The sequence below is a fragment of the Stegodyphus dumicola genome, chromosome 10, assembly GCF_044657685.1.
Source record: "Stegodyphus dumicola isolate Sdum_Otavi_A_Nest chromosome 10, ASM4465768v1".
Classification (NCBI taxonomy): domain Eukaryota; kingdom Metazoa; phylum Arthropoda; class Arachnida; order Araneae; family Eresidae; genus Stegodyphus; species Stegodyphus dumicola.
In genome coordinates this window covers 47,895,531-47,917,586 of record NC_140777.1, presented here as the reverse complement: position 1 = coordinate 47,917,586, position 22,056 = coordinate 47,895,531, and the positions used below count along the sequence as shown (strand labels likewise).

At 33.9% G+C, this 22,056-nt stretch overlaps 1 protein-coding gene across 2 annotated transcripts in view; it reads left to right on the top strand.

Moving 5' to 3' along the window:
* LOC118187321 (uncharacterized) overlaps positions 1-22,056 on the top strand; it is a 1,290,260-nt gene that overhangs the window by 535,092 nt on the left and 733,112 nt on the right. For both annotated transcript variants that reach the window (XM_085824924.1, XM_085824923.1), the window contains exon 4: positions 20,588-21,936. In XM_085824924.1, coding sequence (XP_085681050.1) covers positions 21,239-21,936 — 698 coding nt within the window. In that variant the 5' untranslated portion in view covers positions 20,588-21,238. The remainder of the gene's footprint in view (positions 1-20,587; positions 21,937-22,056) is intronic.

The following is a 22,056-nucleotide window of genomic DNA, read 5'->3' as shown; positions in this document are numbered from 1 at the left end:
ATTAAAAAGCGTTTTATTTATGACAGTTATATGGACTACAGTATGAGAGGAAGTGCAGAAAGATAATTTATTATTAATTTCTCGTTTTTATGTACATTATATTTATCGTATGTACACTTTCTCAGACTAATTACTTTTACGTACAGGGTTTTTCTTCCACTTGCTCATTTCAAATGCTTGAAATATAATTCTTCATTTGATTAATTAGACCGATATTTTATTTCTAAAGTGCAGGTCTTGAAAAGGCAGTGGGAATATCTTGAAATATTTCTATGTATGATTTTTTATTATTATATATCAATTTCTGTGGCATTAGTGCATAAAGAATAACAATATAACGTTGCGCGCCTCCAACTTGCACGCAACCAAGAGGTGACTGTGAAAACTTGTATAAAAGATAGAAGCTTGTGAAGGGTTTAAGTCCCTTTTTATTCAACGTAATAAATTACAATTGCGTTCTCTTGACGCTTACAGACGGTGCCAACTTGGCAGTCAAATAAAAATAATAACCTGAAAAGAAAATAAAGACAAGATTCTAACTACGAGGCTCTCTAAAATAAATAACTCACCGCGTTTTACAATACCGCTGCTAATTCAGCAAACTTGAAGCTCACTGGAACGATGACCACTCCTTCCCGCCAAGCACATAGGCCGCAACGCGGGGTTCTTCAATTCTCGCTAACTACCTCCGCGCTCGCTAAGTAAGAGAATCTCACACCGAACTTGTTTCCTTCTATTTAAATCATACTACTTCCGCTGATAATTTGAATCCTTGCGCGTTCTACTCAAATTTACATATTCTGGCATTGGCAGTTCCAGGGGAAAGTAAGGCTTGACAGGAAAGATAGTTTAAACTTAAAATAAATGTTAGTTAAAATAAATATAAACCCTACATTTGCCGCTGCCAGAATTTGGAAAACTTGGAAGCAGGTCCTACAAACGACCTGTTGTAAGTTTATCTAATTCTGAACTAACTGGCGAGAACCTCGTTTACACAAAAAAAAAAAAAAAAATCTTATGTAACAATTATATATTAAAATTCTGTTACTCGTTACAAAGTTTTCTTCTTACAGCAACTTTTCCTGGACTTCATCAATCAATCTTGGTCTTTCCTTCCAGCATCTGGAAGGAATAAGTATCAGTATCTTTCTACATACATTATAATTTACACTTTCTTGACACAATAAATTTTTGTTTTTAACGATTCGTTTTTCTTAGTTATTGCTTACTTCACATTCATTCAATTTTTCAAGCATTAATTTAACTTTACCCTGGCTCTCCACCGTGTGTGGTGTCAAACGGGAATATTCGTGTTTTAGTCTTACAACACTTCCCCTAACCACCATGATTTGTTAGAATTCAACAACCAAATAGACACACCTTACTCGACATTCTACAACTCAATGAGCTACTTTAATATTCTTAAAAATTCAAATGTAGGTGGAGAACCCTACAAAACACATTCATTCTAACTTCCCCCTCATTCATCTTTAAACATGCAGGCTTTCGCTCTAAAGCATGACTTTATCTACAATTTACTACTTAAATTTTGACTTCATTGCTTTTAAGCATTCACTTTTAGCATCTACAATTTTATGCTTCTAGACTAAATTCTACTTTTACATAACCTTCAAGTATTTACATACATTTACAAAATTTTATACATATGCTTTTTACAATTTACCATAAAATGAATAAGAGAAAATAAATTTTTACTTTACTCATTCTTCGCCAAGCTGGCGGCACTGAAACTAAAATTCTTATTAATACAAGAATACGAAGTTATTTTTATCTTCGGCCAAATTTTGGCTTTAACATAACAGAATTAGTCTTTCGACCAACAGAAAATGCTTGTTTTTAGCTTTTACACTTAAAGAAAATAATACTTTTGCCTTAGCTAAATAAAGTAAAACAAAACTAAGTCTCAACCGAGACATATTGACTTTCGTCAAAACATAGAACTTCGTACTTATGCATAACATTTCGGAACAAAAGAGAAAAAAAATTATAGAAGGTTTTAACTTATCTTTGAGTTTTCGATGCTTGAAACTCCGTCATCCGTTTTTGGCAAAATTGATCCCAAGTTAGAGGTTTCATGGATGTCAATCTTCTCCTTATTGATCTCCGAGTGTCGTCCACGTTGCTCTTTCTTTTGCGTCCTCTACATGCTGGCCTCTTGACGGAGTAATCGTCTGGTTGTTGGCCTTTGCGTTTCTGCCTGCGACGGCTGGTCTTGACGTCCTCCGGTCTGGAGTCCTTGAATTTCTTCTGTTCCTCGTATTTTTGTGCCTCCTGCTGGCGTTTCAGTTTCCGGAACGGCGGCCTTGCTGGCACCTGACTCTGTGGCCGTGTGCGCGTTCTCCTTGATGTGTAATTTCTCCTGCCATCCTTTGTAGGTGGTGTTTTCGTCTTTACCACGGTTTCTTTACCCGGTTCATCTGTATTTTTGTTTTTCTTAAACGCCGGAGTTTGAAAATCATTTTTTCTTTTTGATACCGACGTCCGGGTTGTAGAAGTGCTAGGTCTCTCTTCAGTTCTCCGTTTCTTGGGTGGTGGAATAGTTGTTGCAGTCTCTGGCCCTTCTATTTCGTTTAGACTTGAGTCCTGCAAGAAACTTTTAAGGATTTCAAAATCATTTGGATTATAGTATTTTTTCACCTGGTCGGGACTTGCTTTACAGATTTCCCCTCTGTCGTTCTTAAGATATAATACTACCTCTTTGATTTCCTGAATTACATAGGGGCCTTCAAACTTTGGAGCTAGCTTTGCCATAAAATTGTCTGGGGCACTTGATAAAGAAAATTTCCGCTTCAATACTTTATCCCCAACTTTAAAATCTGCTTCACGGCGTTTTCTATCATAATATAACTTTTGTCTATTTCTTGCCGTATCCGAGGTTTTAAGCGCCTGATCAATCAACTTTTGCACATCTTGTTGTTTAAACTCCTGCTCTCTTTGTTGCACAAAGAATAATTTATCTAAAGGCGTAATTATCTTTCTGCCTAAAAATAATTCTGCTGGAGTTTTTCCCGTAGTATCATGATGTGCCGTTCTTAAAGCATAAGCTAATTCATTTATGTAGCCATCCCAGCGCTTGTGATGTGTGCTCACGTAACTGCGAATTATTTTTACTATGTTTTTATTAACTCTTTCTGCTATGTTAGCCTGTGGTCTATACGGAACCATTTTGATATGGCGTATGCCAAGTCCATTGCATATGTTTTCAAATACTTGACTAATGAATTGTTTTCCGTTATCGCTAATGACTTTTATCGGTGCACCGTATTTTAAAATGTATCTGTGTAAGAATGCATCTGCGACTGTTTTGGCTGACGCGCGTTTAAGAGGAACAATTTCTATCCATTTTGAAAAATGATCTACTATTACTAAAAGAAAACGATTTTTATTTAACTCGCTCTGGGGGAAGGAACCAAGGAGATCTATTCCTAAAATTTCATTCGGAAATGTAGCGCGAATGCTATTTAAGTACCCGGCCGGGCTGTAATTAATATCATTTATTAACTGACATTGATTGCAGGACCTGACATACGCCGTTACTATTTTGTATAATTGCGGGAAATATACCGCCTCGCGTACCCTTTTTATAGTCTTTCTGACCCCGAGGTGGCCCGCTGTTTTTTTTTCGTGCAACTCCCTTAAAATGCTTAATCGAAGCGAGGCTGGGATGACTGGCTTATACTCAAGATTTTCGTTTGTTGTTTTCGTATAGAATAATAAATTATCTATTATTTCATAGTTTTTTGCTCTATTTCTTATCGCATCGATATCTGTGTGCTCAAAGCTTTCGGGGTCTTTCAAATAAGCATAGATATTTCCAAATTCAGGATCAGCTTTCAGTTCAGTAATAACCGTATCTCTAGAATCTAAAATTTTTGAAGTCAACACAGCGCATTTAAGTTCATTTCCTTCGTCGTCCAGTTTTATACGAGAAAGTGCGTCAGCTACATTGTTTTCCTTACCCGGTTTATATTTTATTGTGATATTATATTCTTGGAGTTTTAAAGCCCATCTTATTAACCTGGGCGTTAGGTTTTTTCCCGAGTAATGTCTACCAACAGCCGCATGATCCGAAAAGACTGTTACTGGCGATTTGCCGAAATAAACTCGAAATTTGTGTACAGCCATTAATACGGCTAATGTTTCTCTTTCTGTAGCTGTATAATTCCTTTGTGTCTGATTCAATGTTTTACTAAAAAATGCCAGCGGATGGTTATTTTGCATAAGAACCGCTCCCACCGCATAGTCTGACGCATCTGCCGCAATTTCCAGGTTTTCGTCCCCCTCAGGGAATTTTAAAACAGGGGCATTAATAAGCGCTTCTTTTAATCTTTCAAAAGCTGTGTTAGCTTCCGCTGTCCACGTAAATTTACTCTTTTTTCTTTTGATTACTAAAAGTGGTTCAACAATATTAGCGAAATCTTTTATGAAAGATCGATAGTAAGAACATAATCCAAGGAAAGACGAAAGTTTCTTGGCGGTGTTGGGCGGTGGGAAATTCTTAATAGCTTTTATTTTTGAATCTTGCGTTTCTATATATGCGAAATTTTATAACCGAGATATTTAAGTTCTTTAGTAGCGAACTTGCATTTTGAGGCGTTAATTGTAAGACCGGCCTCTTTTAATAATTTAAAAACTTGTTCGAGGTCATTAATGTGTTGTTCCAACGTACTACTCGTTACAATTATATCATCTAGATAAATTAAAGTTGATTTTCCTAGGACAGGCTTTAGAACAATGTCCATAGCTCTCTGGAAAGTTGATGGGGTCCCACACAACCCAAAGGGCATGCGTAAAAATGCATAAGTGCCCGATTTTGTTATAAACGCGGTTTTGTGTATATCTTCGGGTCTCATAGCTATTTGATAGTAGCCAGACGTTAAGTCCAAAGTAGACATATATCTTGTCGATTTGATCTGTCTAATGATCTCGTCTATAACCGGCAAAGGGTAAACTGGAAATTTAGTGATACTATTTAGTTTTCTATAATCGATAGCAAACCTCCAAGCCCTTTTATCTGAAGGAGGAAACTCGTTCTTTTTCCTACATAGTACGACTGGACTCGCGTACTCACTATTTATGGGCGTTATTATTTTATTCTTTAACATCTCCTGAATATGTTCTTCGATGATTAAGTCTTTTTGTTTATCATAGCGATACGGTTTAGTCCTACAAGGTTTTTCGGCATTTAATTGAATCTTGTGAGTCACGATTTGACAGTTTCCTGGTTTTTCTGAAAACAAATGAGAAAAATTACTCACCACTTGCTGTATTGCTTTACTTTCCTGGTCATTCAAATGGCTAAGGTCCAATTCAGGTGTCTCCACAGGTTCCACCACCCTCTGGTCCATCCACAAAACCACGGAACTATCTTGAAAATTTAATTTGGCCCTCGCAGCCCTTAAAAAGTCCATACCTAAAATAAGAGAGTGTTGCAGGTGTTTCACCACAAAAATTAATACTTTGAGATTTTCCTCTTTTACCTGTAAGTTTAATGATAATTTCCCGATGCAGTGACATGTTTTTCCTTGCGCCGCTATAATTTCCGTATTTTTGGTTTTAAATAGTCGTATCCTATAAAAATTCTTTTTGAAGAACTTTTCACTCATGAAATTTCCTTCTGCTACTGTATCGATGAGGGCTTCTACTGGTACATCGCCAACCAGAACTTGTATAATTGGTAGCTGTGAGTTTTTTACGATGACTGTATTTAAATGTCTATTTGAGGGTTTTTTTAAAACTTCCGGGGTCTGGACCCTCCCTTTCACAGGCCCCTCTAGTCGTTTAAAGCTTTCCTTTCAATCTGTGTCTTCTGGGTACGCGGATGCTTATTTTCAAATTTTCATTTTGGGCCTTGACCTTCGAGTTTCGATGCGTTAGCTTGATAGTTCTTTCCCCCATATGAGCGATTTCCATTTCTGGTTTCCTCCTTCCTTCGGGTATGTTCAGAATATGTTTCCCCTCTCGCTTTTTCCGCTATTCTGCGATTTTGAAACTTCACCGCCAATTCGAAAAGTTCCTGCAATGTGTTTGGGTTTCTAATTTCAAAGTAGTCTTGGACAGCGGGTAACAATCTTGGTAATATTATTTCAATAATCTCCGCATCGGGTTTTTTCCCATACAGCATATCCGTTAGCTTGATTTTTCGTAAAATAAAGTCCGTCAAATCTGCTGTATCCCGTTGATAGAAACTATATAGCTCGGCTTCCAGCCGTGCGCGATCTTTCACTATGGGGAAAGCCTTTACTAACGATTTTTTGAAATTTTCAAATGTATACGTCGGGCTTCCAAATTCACCTAGAAGAAATTTGCCTATATTTTCCACCATAGCGCGGCCTGTCCTCTTAGTGCTGATGTGGCGATGGCAACTTTTTGTCTTTCAGGCACAGGGTAGAGCTGAAAGTGGTTTTCTATACCTTCTAAAAATACGGACACCGAATTTTTTCCGTCGAAATAGACGTTTGGCTTGATTGATGCTCTCAAAGTCTGGACCAGGTATCCAAATCCTTCTAACTGCGTTGTCATTTCTTGGTGTTGTCCAGCGGCTTCCATCCAGTTTTCGGCCATTTCAGTTCGATAAGTGTTCGGGCGCCAATATAACGTTGCGCGCCTCCAACTTGCACGCAACCAAGAGGTGACTGTGAAAACTTGTATAAAAGATAGAAGCTTGTGAAGGGTTTAAATCCCTCTTTATTCAACGTAATAAATTACAATTGCGTTCTCTTGACGCTTACAGACGGTGCCAACTTGGCAGTCAAATAGAAATAATAACCTGAAAAGAAAATAAAGACAAGATTCTAACTACGAGGCTCTCTAAAATAAATAACTCACCGCGTTTTACAATACCGCTGCTAATTCAGCAGACTTGAAGCTCACTGAAACGATGACCACTCCTTCCCGCCAAGCACATAGGCCGCAACGCGGGGTTCTTCAATTCTCGCTACCTCCCTCCGCGCTCGCTAAGTAAGAGAATCTCACACCGAACTCGTTTCCTTCTATTTAAATCATACTACTTCCGCTGATAATTTGAATCCTTGCGCGTTCTACTCAAATTTACATATTCTGGAATTGGCAGTTCCAGGGGAAAGTAAGGCTTGACAGGAAAGATAGTTTAAACTTAAAATAAATGTTAGTTAAAATAAATATAAACCCTACAACAATAAACCAAATCTTTATATTATGTAAGGCGATAAAGTTATTTCCCATAAAATCCAACGTGCTGCTAATAACCATTATGTTGCTCAGAAACCAGTGAACTGCTTTTATACAAAATAACTAGTAATTAGTTTAAAATTGCATTTTCCAATCTGATATCTGTAGTTGTAAAGTTAACTGAATCAATTTGGGAAACTTACTTCTGAGTTTGGGAATGTTTACTTCTGTAACCCTACTCTCGGAGTCTACTCACCTTTTAACAGTTATTTATTCTCAATTTGTTTTCACAAGAGTTTTAATAATAATAATGAGAAAAGCGTTTTTGAAATGCTTCATTTTATCTTGTTACGAATATTGTACATATGTAAACAATTTTAGTGAAATTATACGTAAAATTGTAGTATATCTTGTGTAATGTAACATGAAATGCCTCGATTGAAAACCTGAAGCTCCACCTGAGAAACAATTACAGGGTCAACACTGAAGTAAATAACACTATCTTGCCAAATTGCTGAAATAGCGCCAAGCTGGCAATGGCTTACGCGACTAATTTTTGTTGACATATTTTGCGAAAAATCGCCAAATTTTCCGACCTTTTGTTCCGATCCCTATATAATTGTAATTTGTCTGATGCCTATATGTAACTGCAACTGTATCCGACTCTGTACCTTTATTTTCCTTCCAGTAATTTCGAGAAACCCGAAATAATGGAAATTTCTTGGCGGCCAGGTAGTTCGTTCTTAGTTTATTTATTGCCACTGACTAATTATTTCAGTCATTATCATAATCAAACTATCGACCATATTAATTCATATACGCAGCGGCGTGACCTTTCCATGCTACAATTTAAACAAATCAAGAATAATTAAATTTTCAGATAAAGCTTAAAAGCTTTCAAACGTCCACTCGTCAGGTTAGACAGGCCGTGTGGTCATTTCAGCTGACATTAAAATTCGCTTTTGTATTAGTTTCATACTGTGATATCAGACATGGATTGGAGAAAGAGTGTATGTTGCTTAATTAATAATACCGCTTCAGAAGTCAAACAACAAAAATCAGCGTTATATTTTCAAATTTTCACAGGACTAGTTTCGATGGTTTTACTGAACCACCATCGTCAGCTGCAAAAGCGCAAATGAACCGAGATATGACATAATGATCAGCTAAGATAAGAAAGCCTGGACGGAAAATAAACTAGTGGCGCCATCTGTTGATGAAACCAGAACTAAAACATAGTTTCTTTAAAGGCCGAAGGCAAAGATTAATTGGAATTAGGATTGTTAACTAGAACAGAAAGATTTTTTTGCATGTGAAATGCCTCTAGAAAATCCATTTCCCAAATGGAAGATGTTTTTTGAATAATTTTGGCAGCAGAAAAATTTAAAGTGTGATTTTCGGATCAACAATGTTGGGCAACAGAAGACTTCTGTGTTTCTTTTTTCTAACATATGCCTCATGTTCCTTGACGCGAAATTTTAAGGCTCTCTTAGTTTGGCCAATGTAAATTAAATTCCCCAGGCACGGAATCCTATAAATACCCCAGGAATTCATATCCGGAATGGGGTCCATGAGTATGGAACTCGGAATTTTATTGATGGGAGAATAAACGACAGGAAAGTTAAATTTCTGCAAAATATGTGCTACTTTATAGCTAATTGATGGAAAGAAGGGAATTACAACAGAATTTTTATAATCTCCTAAAACAAGAGTGTGCCTTTTAGTGTGTTGAGACGAGAATTTTTTAACTGCTTGATTAATAATGTTGAGTGAAAAGCCCCTGTCAACAGCTATTGCTTTTAAATATTTTAGTTCTTCATCAAGGGATAGTTATCGTTTCTTATTTAGTAATACCGGATTAACACAGATTACAATAAAGTGAAAAGTCTACTTAATTATTTAATCGAACGTGAATTTAACATTCATTCATTTCATAAGATTTCTATAGCAATAGGGATTTTATTATACTATTTGAATTTAATTAGAAGTGAAAGAAACTAATGGAGGCCCGGTGGCGCAGTAGTTAGCGCATCTCGCAGCAGCACCACAGGTCTGGGGTTCGATTCCCGAGCTGGCAAGGTCGACTCAGCGTTTCATCTTTTGATTTCCGTCACTTGGGTCGATAAAATGAGTACCAAGTTCGCTTGGGGACTAAACACTGGGGCTCCTGCGATTAAGCTGACCACTTGTTCAGGGCATATGCTTACGCACCCCGGGGCCCACGGCCAAGAAAGCAGAATTTGGGCACTGCAGACCTTGGCCCATTAGGGCTGTTACGCCACTGAGTTTAGTTTAGTTTAAAAATATACTAATATAAAGTAACTAACTAATATATAATATAAAATTTTAAATTAGATAAAACTCGACTTTATTTGGTTTAGGTTGTGAATTAAATGCTATCGATGTCGAGGAAGATCAGATTTGCGCCGTTCTTCAGGAGCAAAGTGTTTTAAGGAAAAAAAAAGCAAAACATTTTTGCTTCAGTGCTAACATGCTTTAATTAAAAAAAGAGTCCAATGCATGTACGATTGGTTTCAAATCATTAAAATGTATCTTTAAAATCCACGCCAATCTAAGGTTGTTTATTTGCCTAATTTTAACTTTCAAAATAACTCTTCACAAACAATAGCACAAATAGTACTTCACAAATAATAGCAAATTTCAGTAATATATTCTAAATCACATTTTTCAGATTCCTCGGTAAATATTCCACTTCGTCAATCCATCAAAAAACAAAAGTGCATTTTATGACTTGTAATATTTTTTTTTTTTTTTTTTTTTTTTTTTTTTTATTAAGCAACGAAATCGAAGTTGCGACATTAAATGTGCGTTGAACATCACACTCTGTGTTTCCTGCCATAATTGTTTGTGGGAAGATACGAAATTTTATTTGAATTAAAAAGTACAGATCCATTTTGAAAGATTAATCAACAAACATTCCGTTAAGTGTATGAGTGACGGTGGTTAGCAATTATCGAGTACATTTCACTTTTTCCATTAATGGTGTGTTCTGCTATTTTGCTCACACTCCTGATTTCTCGGAAATTTTGATAAACACAAATTGATGTCACAAAGCTTTCAAAAAAGTTATCGAAAATGCAGCCAACGTCAGTATATGTAGATAATAAATCAATACCCACCACCACTTGGAAATGCTCCAGTGGCTATAAATAGATCTTTCCGCTGCTGAAAGTCCCGTATCACGTGGTCTGCTCCCCTTCATCCGAGGGATGCTCTTTTCCACATCCGTCCCAAAGACCTTATCTTCGTATTCGGAGGCTTTAATTCTCCCACCGATGCATATATGGTCTGGATGATGAATGCAGATTGGTATCATTCGTTTTTTACTCTCTCGTTTTCATGCACATACACACACAGTGTGGATTTCAGGATGTTTTATATGAGATAAAACGGATGATGATGCTATGCAGATAGCTTTATTCTTCTATAAAGTTGATGGTACCGTTCTTGGGGAAACGGAGATAAATGTTGGGGTTTCAAAAAAAGTTTCATTTTGTGTCTTTTGTGGTGAATCGGAGACCACGAGAAAGCGTTTTAATGTCGCCTTGCTCACATAATATCTGTTACTTAAATTGGATATATGGTCTGATATTTCACATATATTGGTTTTTTGAAAACCTCTGAGTAACTTTTTGATGCTGTGCATTTGAAAAAGAAAGAAACTCCACAAAGAAACTTTTAGTACGACACAAGTAGTCACTTTATGTTATGATCGAATTAAAGCACATGCAAACATAGATAATGCAGGTTATAATAGAACTAAGAAGAGAAGAGTAATTTTTGCATTAAAATGGATTTGATCAAGTAGAATTTTGCAGTAAATAAATAATTGTAGTGAAGCAAGTGCAGACTTGATTTTAAAGTATAGTCGCAAAGCCAGTAAAGATATATTAAATAAAGAAATGTTTTTAAAAAAGATTCTTTTCTTCTTTTCGTTGCAATCCATTTTAAATTAATAAACATTTCTGAAGAGGAAATGTTTTTAAATTCCCTCTTCAGTAAATGTTTATTAACCTTTTAACTGTCTTGCCCGAGATAAAATGTCACGCCCGAGTATTTCTCGGGGTATTTTTTTTTTTTTTTTTGTTTTTGAGTGCATCGTATTGTCATACCCGAATATATATCGGGAGATGTTTATTTCGGCTACATTTGATTTTTCATTAAAAAAAAAAATTTGACAATTTGTGTACCCAAATCATCAAAATAACTTGACAGTTAAAGGGTTAATGTAAACCGGATGCATCATTAATACACCTATCATAGTATTAATAAACCATATTTTATTAATTTAAACTAGATACATCTTTAATGCACCCACCATAGAATTAATATACCATCGTTTGTTAATTTAAACCGGATACATCTACATAGAATACATCTTTAAATACATCGAAATTAATAATATATTTTTCTTTAGCCATATTAAATATGTAGGTTTATTATTTAAATTAACCAGTTATTATGATTTCCATGTTAACTATAACTGCTCCTTTCCGTTTTTCTCACCAGAATGTAAATGAGATAGTTAGTATTTAAGCTGAAGTTTTTGAATTTTAAGACAATGCGTATTTCTGGCCTGCGCGTGCACGTTACGTTTAGATAATTGTAATTATTTAACTTTGTATTATTTCGCTGCTGACATATTCATTTTAATGATTCTCTTAGAAATACACAGCCGGTTTAGAGTAAAGTTTCAAATGTGTGGTCTTTGAGTACTGTTCCACGTTTAGCTTGAATTTGACTGTTCCTGTGTAATGCATCACAATGCTCTGTCGCTGATACTGTTAGCTCAAGGATGCGCATTTATGCTCTAGATTTATTTAAACAGAAAGGTTATTTAATTTTCTCATGATTTACAGTTACTTCAGACGTCGCGATAATTCGCTTCGCGTATGATGCAATTATTAGTTCCTGATCATATAAAACCCCGTAAATTTTAAATTCTTGTTAACGATGTGTCATTAAAATCGTTAATTAATCAAATAATGATTTCAGAAAAGCTCGGTTTAATATTTAGTATTATTGAACGTTACATAGTTTATAAGGTGTTTCTCCCACTTTCCTAGCGTCCTTCGTGGTGTAACGGTAGCACGCTGGGTCGGTATTCCAGAGGTCCGGGGTTCGATTCCCGGCGACGGCGGTTGCATATTTTTCATCTTTTATGCTTCCAATTAACCTAATGTCTCTACAAGTTTAACCAATTAAGCTACTGATGTTGAATTGCTAATGATAAAATTATTCTTTACATGTAATAAAATACTTTTTCTAAAACTGGACAAAAGTGAGAAATGTGTTTTAAAAGTTAAGTAATGCATGTATTAATTAATGATTTCAAATAACGGCTTTCTGAATAAATTTTTTAAATACTAATGATTTTTTGAAAGAAATAATTTTTAAATTTGAAAATTGTTATTAGCGAATTTAATAAATTTGAAAAGATTAAGTTACCAGTATGATAATGATTAAATAATTTGTGAAAATTCTGTTCAAAAAACATTTCATTAGGTACTGATATGTATACTAATTCGTTCATTATTTAGTTGATAACTTAAATATAAGGTTCATTGCACGTAAAACTTCTCCATTAAATATTTACACTTATCGTGTCTAGAAAAACTGAAAAAGAGACAAAGATATGAGAATAATAAAATTATATTTCTATTAATCTCTTTAAACTGCAAATAATTTCATGCTATTAAAAGCAATGAGAATTTAGTATTTACAAAACTAGTCAATAAATCAAAACATTTATCCAAAGAAAATTAAAGCAACATAAAAAAAATCCGAAAAATTTTACCGTACATTTCAGTACTTTCTGAAAATTAAGATAAAGCACATCATTACAAAATCCACTAAAATATTGCAAAATTGCTTAATACATTGTGCCGAAATTCTAGATTGCTTTGGAAAAATCCATTAATCAAATAATGAGTAAAACACTGATATGGGCATTATTTGTAAATTTCCTTGTGAATTTACCGATGAAGTACATGAAAAAAAATAAAAGTGGAGGTCAACTAAATTTAAATATTTAGGCAAACTAAGTACATTTTGATACATTCGGCTTGGAACAAGATACAATCATTTCAAAAGAATTAAAAATACGTACATGAAGTGACTTTTGATTACATCATGCAAGCCATTAATGTTCCTCATGTGAATGATAAATAAAGCAAGTTTTTTTGGAAAGTCTTCCACAAAGGTATTAATCCTTTAAGACAAGTAGTCTTAATGTTCTTTGCCATAATTTAATGCTACAGACACGATATAAAAATATGAGGCACACCACCGATGTACCGTGGGCAGTAATACGTAGATGAGCTTTGTGTTATTAGTCATATCACACACGCAGTCGAAATACATGGACTATAGCTGAATCATGGCTGCCGATGTTAAGTCACGTGCAGAAATGTTCACTAGAATGTGAATCTTTCGCTGTGCGCTTTTGTTTCGCTTTCCTTTAGATAGGCTAGCAGATTGTTTTACATACTTAACAAATGTTTTTTCGCAAAATGATTTACTTTTGTTTTGGCAGATTGGTTATGTGGAGGTGACGTTTTTAATTTTCAGAGATAGCAATGATTTAAAATAATTAATGTTGGGGCCTTAGCTAATTGGTAGCGACTAGAGACATAACTACTTATGCCAGAAGAAAGAGGAGATGTCGGTCTTATATTCTTCCACCTCACGAAAACGTTTAAACTTGACAGTGACAATACAGCTTTTTCCTATTTATTTCATATATTATTTATTTATTGTTTTTTATATTTTTACCTAATTACTTTTCCTAATAAGTTCAGGGTAATTTAATAGACTCCACTATTTTTAATTAATTACTTTTAATAATTTGTTTAAATTTCAACATTTAGTTCATATTTTCCTGTTTAGTTTTAGCTAATTAAATGATTACAGACACACACACATATATATATATATATATATACATAGACCATAACTTTAATATTTATATATATTAAATAAATATATTAGTCCATAACTTTAATATTTATATATATTAAAGTTATGGACATTATATTATAGGATTTGAAAACGTATTTAATTTGAATATTGTTTCAGAGTATGAGATAATTAGAGAGTCTTTTATACTGGAATTAGAAGACAGAGTGAATTGAGACTTAACATGTGATCATTAAATTTTACTGGAATAATTTTTTTTTTTTTTCAAATCGATAAAAATTGGATTATGCTGAAGAAAGTTCTGAATTAAAAAATAACAGACGCATTGTTTCTTAAGCAATTTGATAACACCAGGCATTGGAAGAATTCACCTCAGCATCAGAAGTTATCGTTAAACGTTATTAGAATATTTTAAAATATTTTCGATATGAAACTTTTGAGTTATCATAAAGAGCTCAATATAAATTTTACTAAAGCATTAAAAACTCAAGAATTGATGGGCATTCTTGATTTTTAATGAGTTTCTGTGTTAGCCAATATTGAAGAATTAGAGAAAGATGATTTTGTGATTCAATGGTTTGATTTAACTTTGAAATCCCGACCCTTCGCTAAGCTGTATGCTCAAAATACCCGAACCGCCCGAAATACTTTTCCAGTTTCACAGCAATTTCCTCCCCTCCCCGTCCATTAACGCAGAAAATAAGTGTGAAGATTTCCAATGACATCCTTTGTACTTTCTAACAAAGATTTCATTAGCCTTTGGCCCCGTTCTTTATAAAACTATACTGAAGGTCAGATCAACAAGCCTTTCCGGCTTTGTTATGATCACTACTGTGATTTTCTTTATTTCCGTTATTTTTATAGGAAGGAATAAATTGTTTAAAAATAAATATAATCCTTAAATTTTTAAACTGCTCTTTTATTGCTGTTTAAAGCTTAAAAGCACACTGTACCACAAAAGAATCAACAACGAAATGTCACGATCAACCAAAGATAAAAAAAAACTCTTAGGACCAGCTGTCTGCAGTAAATTGATGCAATGCATTTGGGGAAAGTTCACCTGGGGGTATATACCTTAGGGGGAGGGACGAAAAGAAGATTACAATCTCGGCCGTTTTCGGGAGATTCTGGTCGTTTCAATGTATGGCCGCGTCGGGCGGATTGGATGTGAAGGAGTTAATAGATTATACGAAAACCCGCTAGCCTGAGAAAATGCATGGAAGATCTTTTAAGAGAAACTTGGTCGTATCCATGTAACACATGTGAAAATCCACGAAAACATTATGCAGCCAGCTTTTTTCTCTGTAATCGGATCCAAATCAACCTACCAGTGTTTCACGAATTTACCGCTCGGCTTCAGGTTGGCTTATGATTCAGTGACATGGTAACGGAATACTTCGCTTGTGATTGTAAAAGTGATATTCCTATTCTGAATATTATTTTAGATGAGAAGTATGTTAATAAAATCATGAAGTAACTAGAGGTGATTGTATCTTTAGTGAATAGAATGTACATAAGAAATTAACTTCTAATAAGTATTATTTGTTCAAAATTGCGGTATAAAGTGTATATCGATATGTCTATTTGGCTGGTATCCACGTTGGATTTCTCTCGGTATTTTCGAAGTCGAAAGTATTTCAGATTTAATAATATTGCATCGTTTATAAATCAGCGTCTTTAAAATGCCATCTTTAAGTAAATAAAAAAATATATCTTCTAAGCGTCTTTTTTCTGTCGCTTGCAAAAAAAAAAAAATAAATAAATAAATAAATATAAAAGGTTGGCGAGCTAACCAAGCTCTTTGCTGATAAGACTTTGCAGACCTTAATCCATCAAGTAAAAAAAAAGCAAGTTACATATTCTCTCATTTCTTCCGTCCTTAAACTGCAGCGTAAGAAGATTACGATCTATCTTCAAACTTGAAGTGCTACTAATACTTCTAAGATTCTGACTAGCGTTTCTGAAGTGTCGAAATAGTATTTCCTGAGTTCAAAATTCTGTTGACAAAACACGAAGCATTTAAAACTTTCGGAAATGTAATGCCATAATTCAACATTTTTACCTCTTTTATGTATGATAAAAACGAACTAAGTAAGAGGCAAAAATGTGAATAAATAAAGTTCGTTTTCTGTAAAAGAACTGCCAGCCGAACAAGTGAATAAATACTTTGGAGTAAAAGATAACTCTGAGTCTTAAAATTCATGGAACTCTAGTATTTAAATCATCCATTCGAATTTCGCAAATCCAGTACAAAGATTAAAACAATGCAGAAATAAACTTTAAATTAACGACGAGTTTATACGAAAAGTTTCTCTTAATTTAAATTTTTCTTGGCGGATTTAATTATACCGCCTATTTAAATGAAAACTTTCAAGTCCACAGTCTAGAATATATTCATTTCTCGAAGAAGATGGCCCTTTAGCTTTTTCTTCGAAGCCCATAGAGTTTTCCTATAAATTCTGTTGTGTGCGTACTGGTACGCATCAGATTGAATGCACACAGCTCTGTTGATAGGTCGATAAAATTTATTTTATCAAAAGAAACATTTCAGAGTTCTAGAATTTGCCACAGAAATACTCATTCAGGTACCCGGCCGCTAAGATTTTTCTAGTACTTTATGCTTCTCCAAATTACTGGAAGGCAATATGAGGGTCGAATTACGGTTAGAGCGAGTATAGTAGTAATTACATTTATTCAATTACAGGACCTATTACGGTGACACAGGAACAAGATCAAAATGCCGCCAAATGGTCACCAAGTTTGGCAACTTTTGGCGATTTCTCACCAAATTTAGAGACAAAAATTAGTTGCTAAATCCGTTGCCATCTTGGCGATATCTCCCTATTACCGAGATACCCATTTACTCAATGTTAAATGGATCTGCCCCTGTATTCTCACTTTTCCGGCATACCTCTTCTCTCTTGACTTTTCATAATTACATTATACAAAAGAAATACAACGATGTTATTTATAATTTTGCTAAAATTACCTATCTATGTACGAAATTCATAACAATATATTGTCAGTTCCTCAAAGTTAACTATTTATGAAAAACAAAACTGGTTTGCTATAATTTAGATTAAGGAAGTATGTGTAATTTATGTAAACCTAAATTTAATTGTAATAAAAGGAGAAAATGAAAAATGGTAACTAAAAAGCTTTTTAATACTGGTTAATTAGTAACTACGATGATACAATTATTAAGTAAGTAATGATTTTACTCATTAAATGTTCTCCGAGAAGAAGTACAAAGATTTTCAATACCTCTCATAAAATGTTCTCTTTCTTCATTGAGAAAAATCTCCAATACACAAATGCATATTTCCTGTGCCGTTTCTAACAATTAGTTTAAAGTTTTGTACGTTAAAGACTTACTCTTTATCGTTTTTCACTGTCGCTGCTTTTTGTAGGCTAGTATTATAAGACTATAAAATTATTCATTTGTCATTTCACAATTGCCAGATCCAACTAATTCTTTGATTTCTTCTTCTTCCATACCTGAAAATTCTCTTTCAGATTAATTTTTAATTTTTATGATTTTCTTGGTGTCATTTTCAATCGATGAAAAACCTTTAAAATTGCTGACAACATCTGGCCATCACTGATGTCAACAAGCATTCATTGTTGATGAATTCATTTCTTCCTATGCGAGTTTAATCATTTCTAGGCAGTAACTTGTGTTGAATTGGATCCAAAATGCCATCAGTGTGTCATGCTTTCCTTTGTCTAATGCTTTAATAGCAGAAATCTAAACGTGCCCGACATAATAGGCTTTGGATCTATTTATAATTCCTTGATTCATTGGTTGGATTAAGGATGTGGTAATCGATGGAAGAAATCAAATTTTAACTTTTGGTTTATTTTTGTGAGGGCAGCTGGTGCATTATAGTGAATATAAAAACTCAGGTTTTGCTGTTGTAATCAATGCTTGACTTCTTTAATGAATAAAATTTCAAACCAATCATTAAAGATTCATTTATATCTGTATGATAAAATTTTATATCAATGAACAAGTAGTCGTTAATTTTATTATACACGTTTAGTAATTAACGGGATCTTGATTATCAATTAAATTTCAATGCACATTTGGTTATCGAATTCTTGATCCTCATAGGCACCGTTTAAAATCTTATCAACTGACCAGGAATCCATACCCAACCCGTTGAGAAAACCTTCTCTAAATAATTAGTGAAATATTGAAATTCATTTCGAAAAAATTTTAAACTAAAGACGGAATGATGTCCAAAAACGTAATACTTTTTATGCTTAGCTAAAGAAGGGGATAGATAAACCACTTTCTTCTCTAACCGAATTAAATAAGATATAAAACTACTTCATTCCACAATCTTTTTTTTTTCTTATCAAGCATAAATTCGCCGGAGATTTATTCTTATTATAGAAACGAATTCTTTTATTATTAGATTTCGGGGGGGGGTGCAATAAAATTCTCGGTAATCATCTTTTACTAGCTAAGAGTAAAAGGAATTTCTTTCCTAAAAATATGAAAACATTTCCGTAATCTAATTCAGAGCATAGAATTGATGTCCATGGCAGATCAGTATACTTCGTGAGTCGGCAAATTGGAGATATTCAATATGCATCCTATTGAATTTGAAGAAGTGCTGGAATTACATGTCTCTGAAGTTTAAGTAAAACACATAAAATTTGAAAACTATGTTCTAGTCCGTGCTCGACTGAATAATGAGATCGTAATTCTCTTTTCTTTTCCTTACACTTTCTTGAAAGAAAAATAAGATATGAAAATATTTTCCCATGATTCCTGTGAATTTGTTAAAAAAGTTTTAAAAAATACTTCTAGAGAAAAAATTTTGTTTGCGTATTTGAACCTAAAATATATTTTTATCGAAATTTTCCTCTATTTTCATGATAGATATTTCATGATTTGATTTCAGATGGCTGTGAAATAAAAAATCGAAAACTGTTAGGTTTAATAATTTTTTGGCGGCTATCATAATGACCTTCTGATATTTTCAATGCGGCCTTTTTTATCTGAATGCAATGATACTTTTGAATTATCCCTCATATAACTAAATTTTTTGCTCCAAATTGTTCATGCAGTAAGAAAATCCTTTACAAAAACAGACTACAAAGAGAGATTTATCGCATCATTATCTTCTGCAAAGTTTTTCACCCATTTCGCTGTATTTCGGCAGTTTTCGCATAAGCTTCCTAATGTAACTGCAGGGAATGTTGTTCACTGGTAATATTTATTTTGATCAAGGAATAGGTGGTGGTGTGGTGGTGGTGGTGGTGGTGTGGTGGTGTATTTAATTATGGCAAAGCACACTAGGGCTATCTGCCTAAGAGGAGGGATGCCTTTCGTGGAGGACTTTCTAAGGGAAACTGGCTCGTATACACGTTACACATGGGGAAAACCACGAAAACACCCATGCAGCCAGCCCGTTCGAGGGATTCGAACCTCGGACCGAACTACCAGTGTTCAGCGACTTTACCGCTCGGCCGCTGGTGGGCCGATCAAGGAATAAATAGTGTAAGAATTTTTAATGAAGAGATATGAAAGCGAAGTATTTCTGATGTCATGTACAGCAGTATAAAGTAATATTTTTTATTATATGAAAATAGTTGGAATCTTTATTTCTCCTCTGTTCTAAGCAATGTACAATTACACTCCTCTCACTTTTGTGATTACACAAAATAAAGGAGTATGTAAGCGCATCTTGCTATCAAAGATACAGTTTATATTTATGTTTGCAAACACCTCTTTTAACCAGTCTTAAAATATCTAAAACATATTTGATTATGATTTAGCAAAGTTAGAAATCTTTCCAAAATAACATATTTTATAAATGATAGATTATGATCTGGACAACTTTTTTATTTCATTTAATGTCGCAATGCTGCATATGCAGTTTTAGTTAGAAGGATGTAAATATAATAGTTTCGTATCTAAACCATTTATCAGGTAATTAGGTACTTATTGTAAAATTAATTGTTATTATTTATAAATTTCGATTTTTCTATTAATATTCATTATTATGCCCTTATTACGCAATAATAAAATATATCTGGATTTAAAGACATCTGTGTTTGTTTTCATTTAATTTTTATATTTGATTACTTAACTTACGTGTAAAACTTAAATTTACAAATAAGCATTGTAAAAATACTAAAATATTTCTAGATATCTGTTGACCCGTTTTGAGGAGAACAAATGAGGAAATAAAATTCTGTAAATATTTTTTCATAAAAAAATATTTTTGAATTTTCAAAGTACTGTTAATTTGTTTCGGACGCCGGTAATTTTATGTTTGAAAGCATGAAAGAAATGGCTTAAGTGTGTTAAAATTTTATGTATTTATATATTTATTGTAAGATATATATATTTGTATTTCGTGAATTATATTAAATGATATCAAGATTCGTATTGAAATTCTTGTATTAATTATACTAAACTGTTGCATTCACCTTGAATTAATTAGTTTTCATTATGTTTCAGATTTTGGAACCTTGGCTTGCATGTATTCGATTTTTAACTACCTGAGTACTACTAAAGAAAACTTAAAATCGGAGCATATCATTGGTATAAGCGAGTGGCACGAAAGAACTGTATATAAAAAAAGCATTTTCTTTTACGAATATTGAAAACTGTAACACTAATCTATGGATCGAAATCATTACTTAAAATGTCTTTTACTTTTTCAAATTATATAAAATTTTACGTACCTTGTTTTATTCTTATAAATTTGCATCTCGGATTTGATTTGAAATTTGAATGCTTTGAATAACTCTTGAAACTGATTGATGAAAAATTTGCATTTTGGCACATTTGAACTTCAGAAACCTTTCAGTTGCTTCAATAGAAACAGCACCGTAAAATTCAGAATTTTTTATCGTTCCTATCATCTAGTTTTAGGGAAAACTTATAGCGAAATGCAATGGTCTGAGATATGATTCAGCATTCTTACTCAAAAAAGGTAAAGAATTCAAGCTCTGATTACGACGAAAGAGTACATTTTAGAAATGTATACTCAAGAAATAAAAATAACTGTAAAATTTTATGATGAAATGAAAGACTAACATAAAACATTTATAGCAATCGTGTGCGACGTCTTTTGATACAACACAGTAGCAGAAAAAGAAATCTAGAATGCGGCATAAAAAAGTTCAGCTTCTTCTTTTGTGCATGGTTTTCTGCTCAACCTTGACTCTAGTTTATGGCACTGATGATACTAAAATGGTATCTGCAAGTGCATTGCAAGAACGAGAGATTATGTACAGTGAATGTGGTGGTGTGCTGCGAGAGCCGAAAGGTATCATTTCCACACCAAACTTTCCTGATCCTTATCCTGTGCCCATTAACTGTAGATGGGTTATAGAAGCTCCAGCAGATAAAGTAATCGCCATATATTTTACACAGTTCTATATGCGTGAAGGTCTAACTGTGACAGAGTACGCCTTCTTTTCGGAAACATTATACATGGGCAAGAAAGAATTTGGCATGATCAGCTCTGATAGAGAACCTACTTATCTCGTCAGCAACAAACCAGTACTGGTGCTAGATTTCCTTGTCAGGGAATCCGGTAACATCCACATGAGGGTACGCGAATACCTTCTGGATGTCTTTGGATTCAACATTACATACGAGATTATAAGCCGGAACGAAACAGTAAGGAAAGACGCATGCTTGTACCATCATTGTTCCTTCACAGGCTACTGTTACGCAGTGTCCTTCTTCACGGCGTATTCCTGCCATTGTTTTGCTGATTTTTATGGACCAGAGTGCCAATACAATCCTGGATGTGAACCTGGAAGTCGATCAACGTGTGATAATGGAGGAACGTGCAGGTAAGCTTACGCTTGTTAATTGTTTTTTCTTTTGCATGACTTCTTTTTTTTTCAGATTCTTATGTGCCGTTATGATTGCTGATCATATCCCAACTGATAACCGAATATCAGTTGTACTAA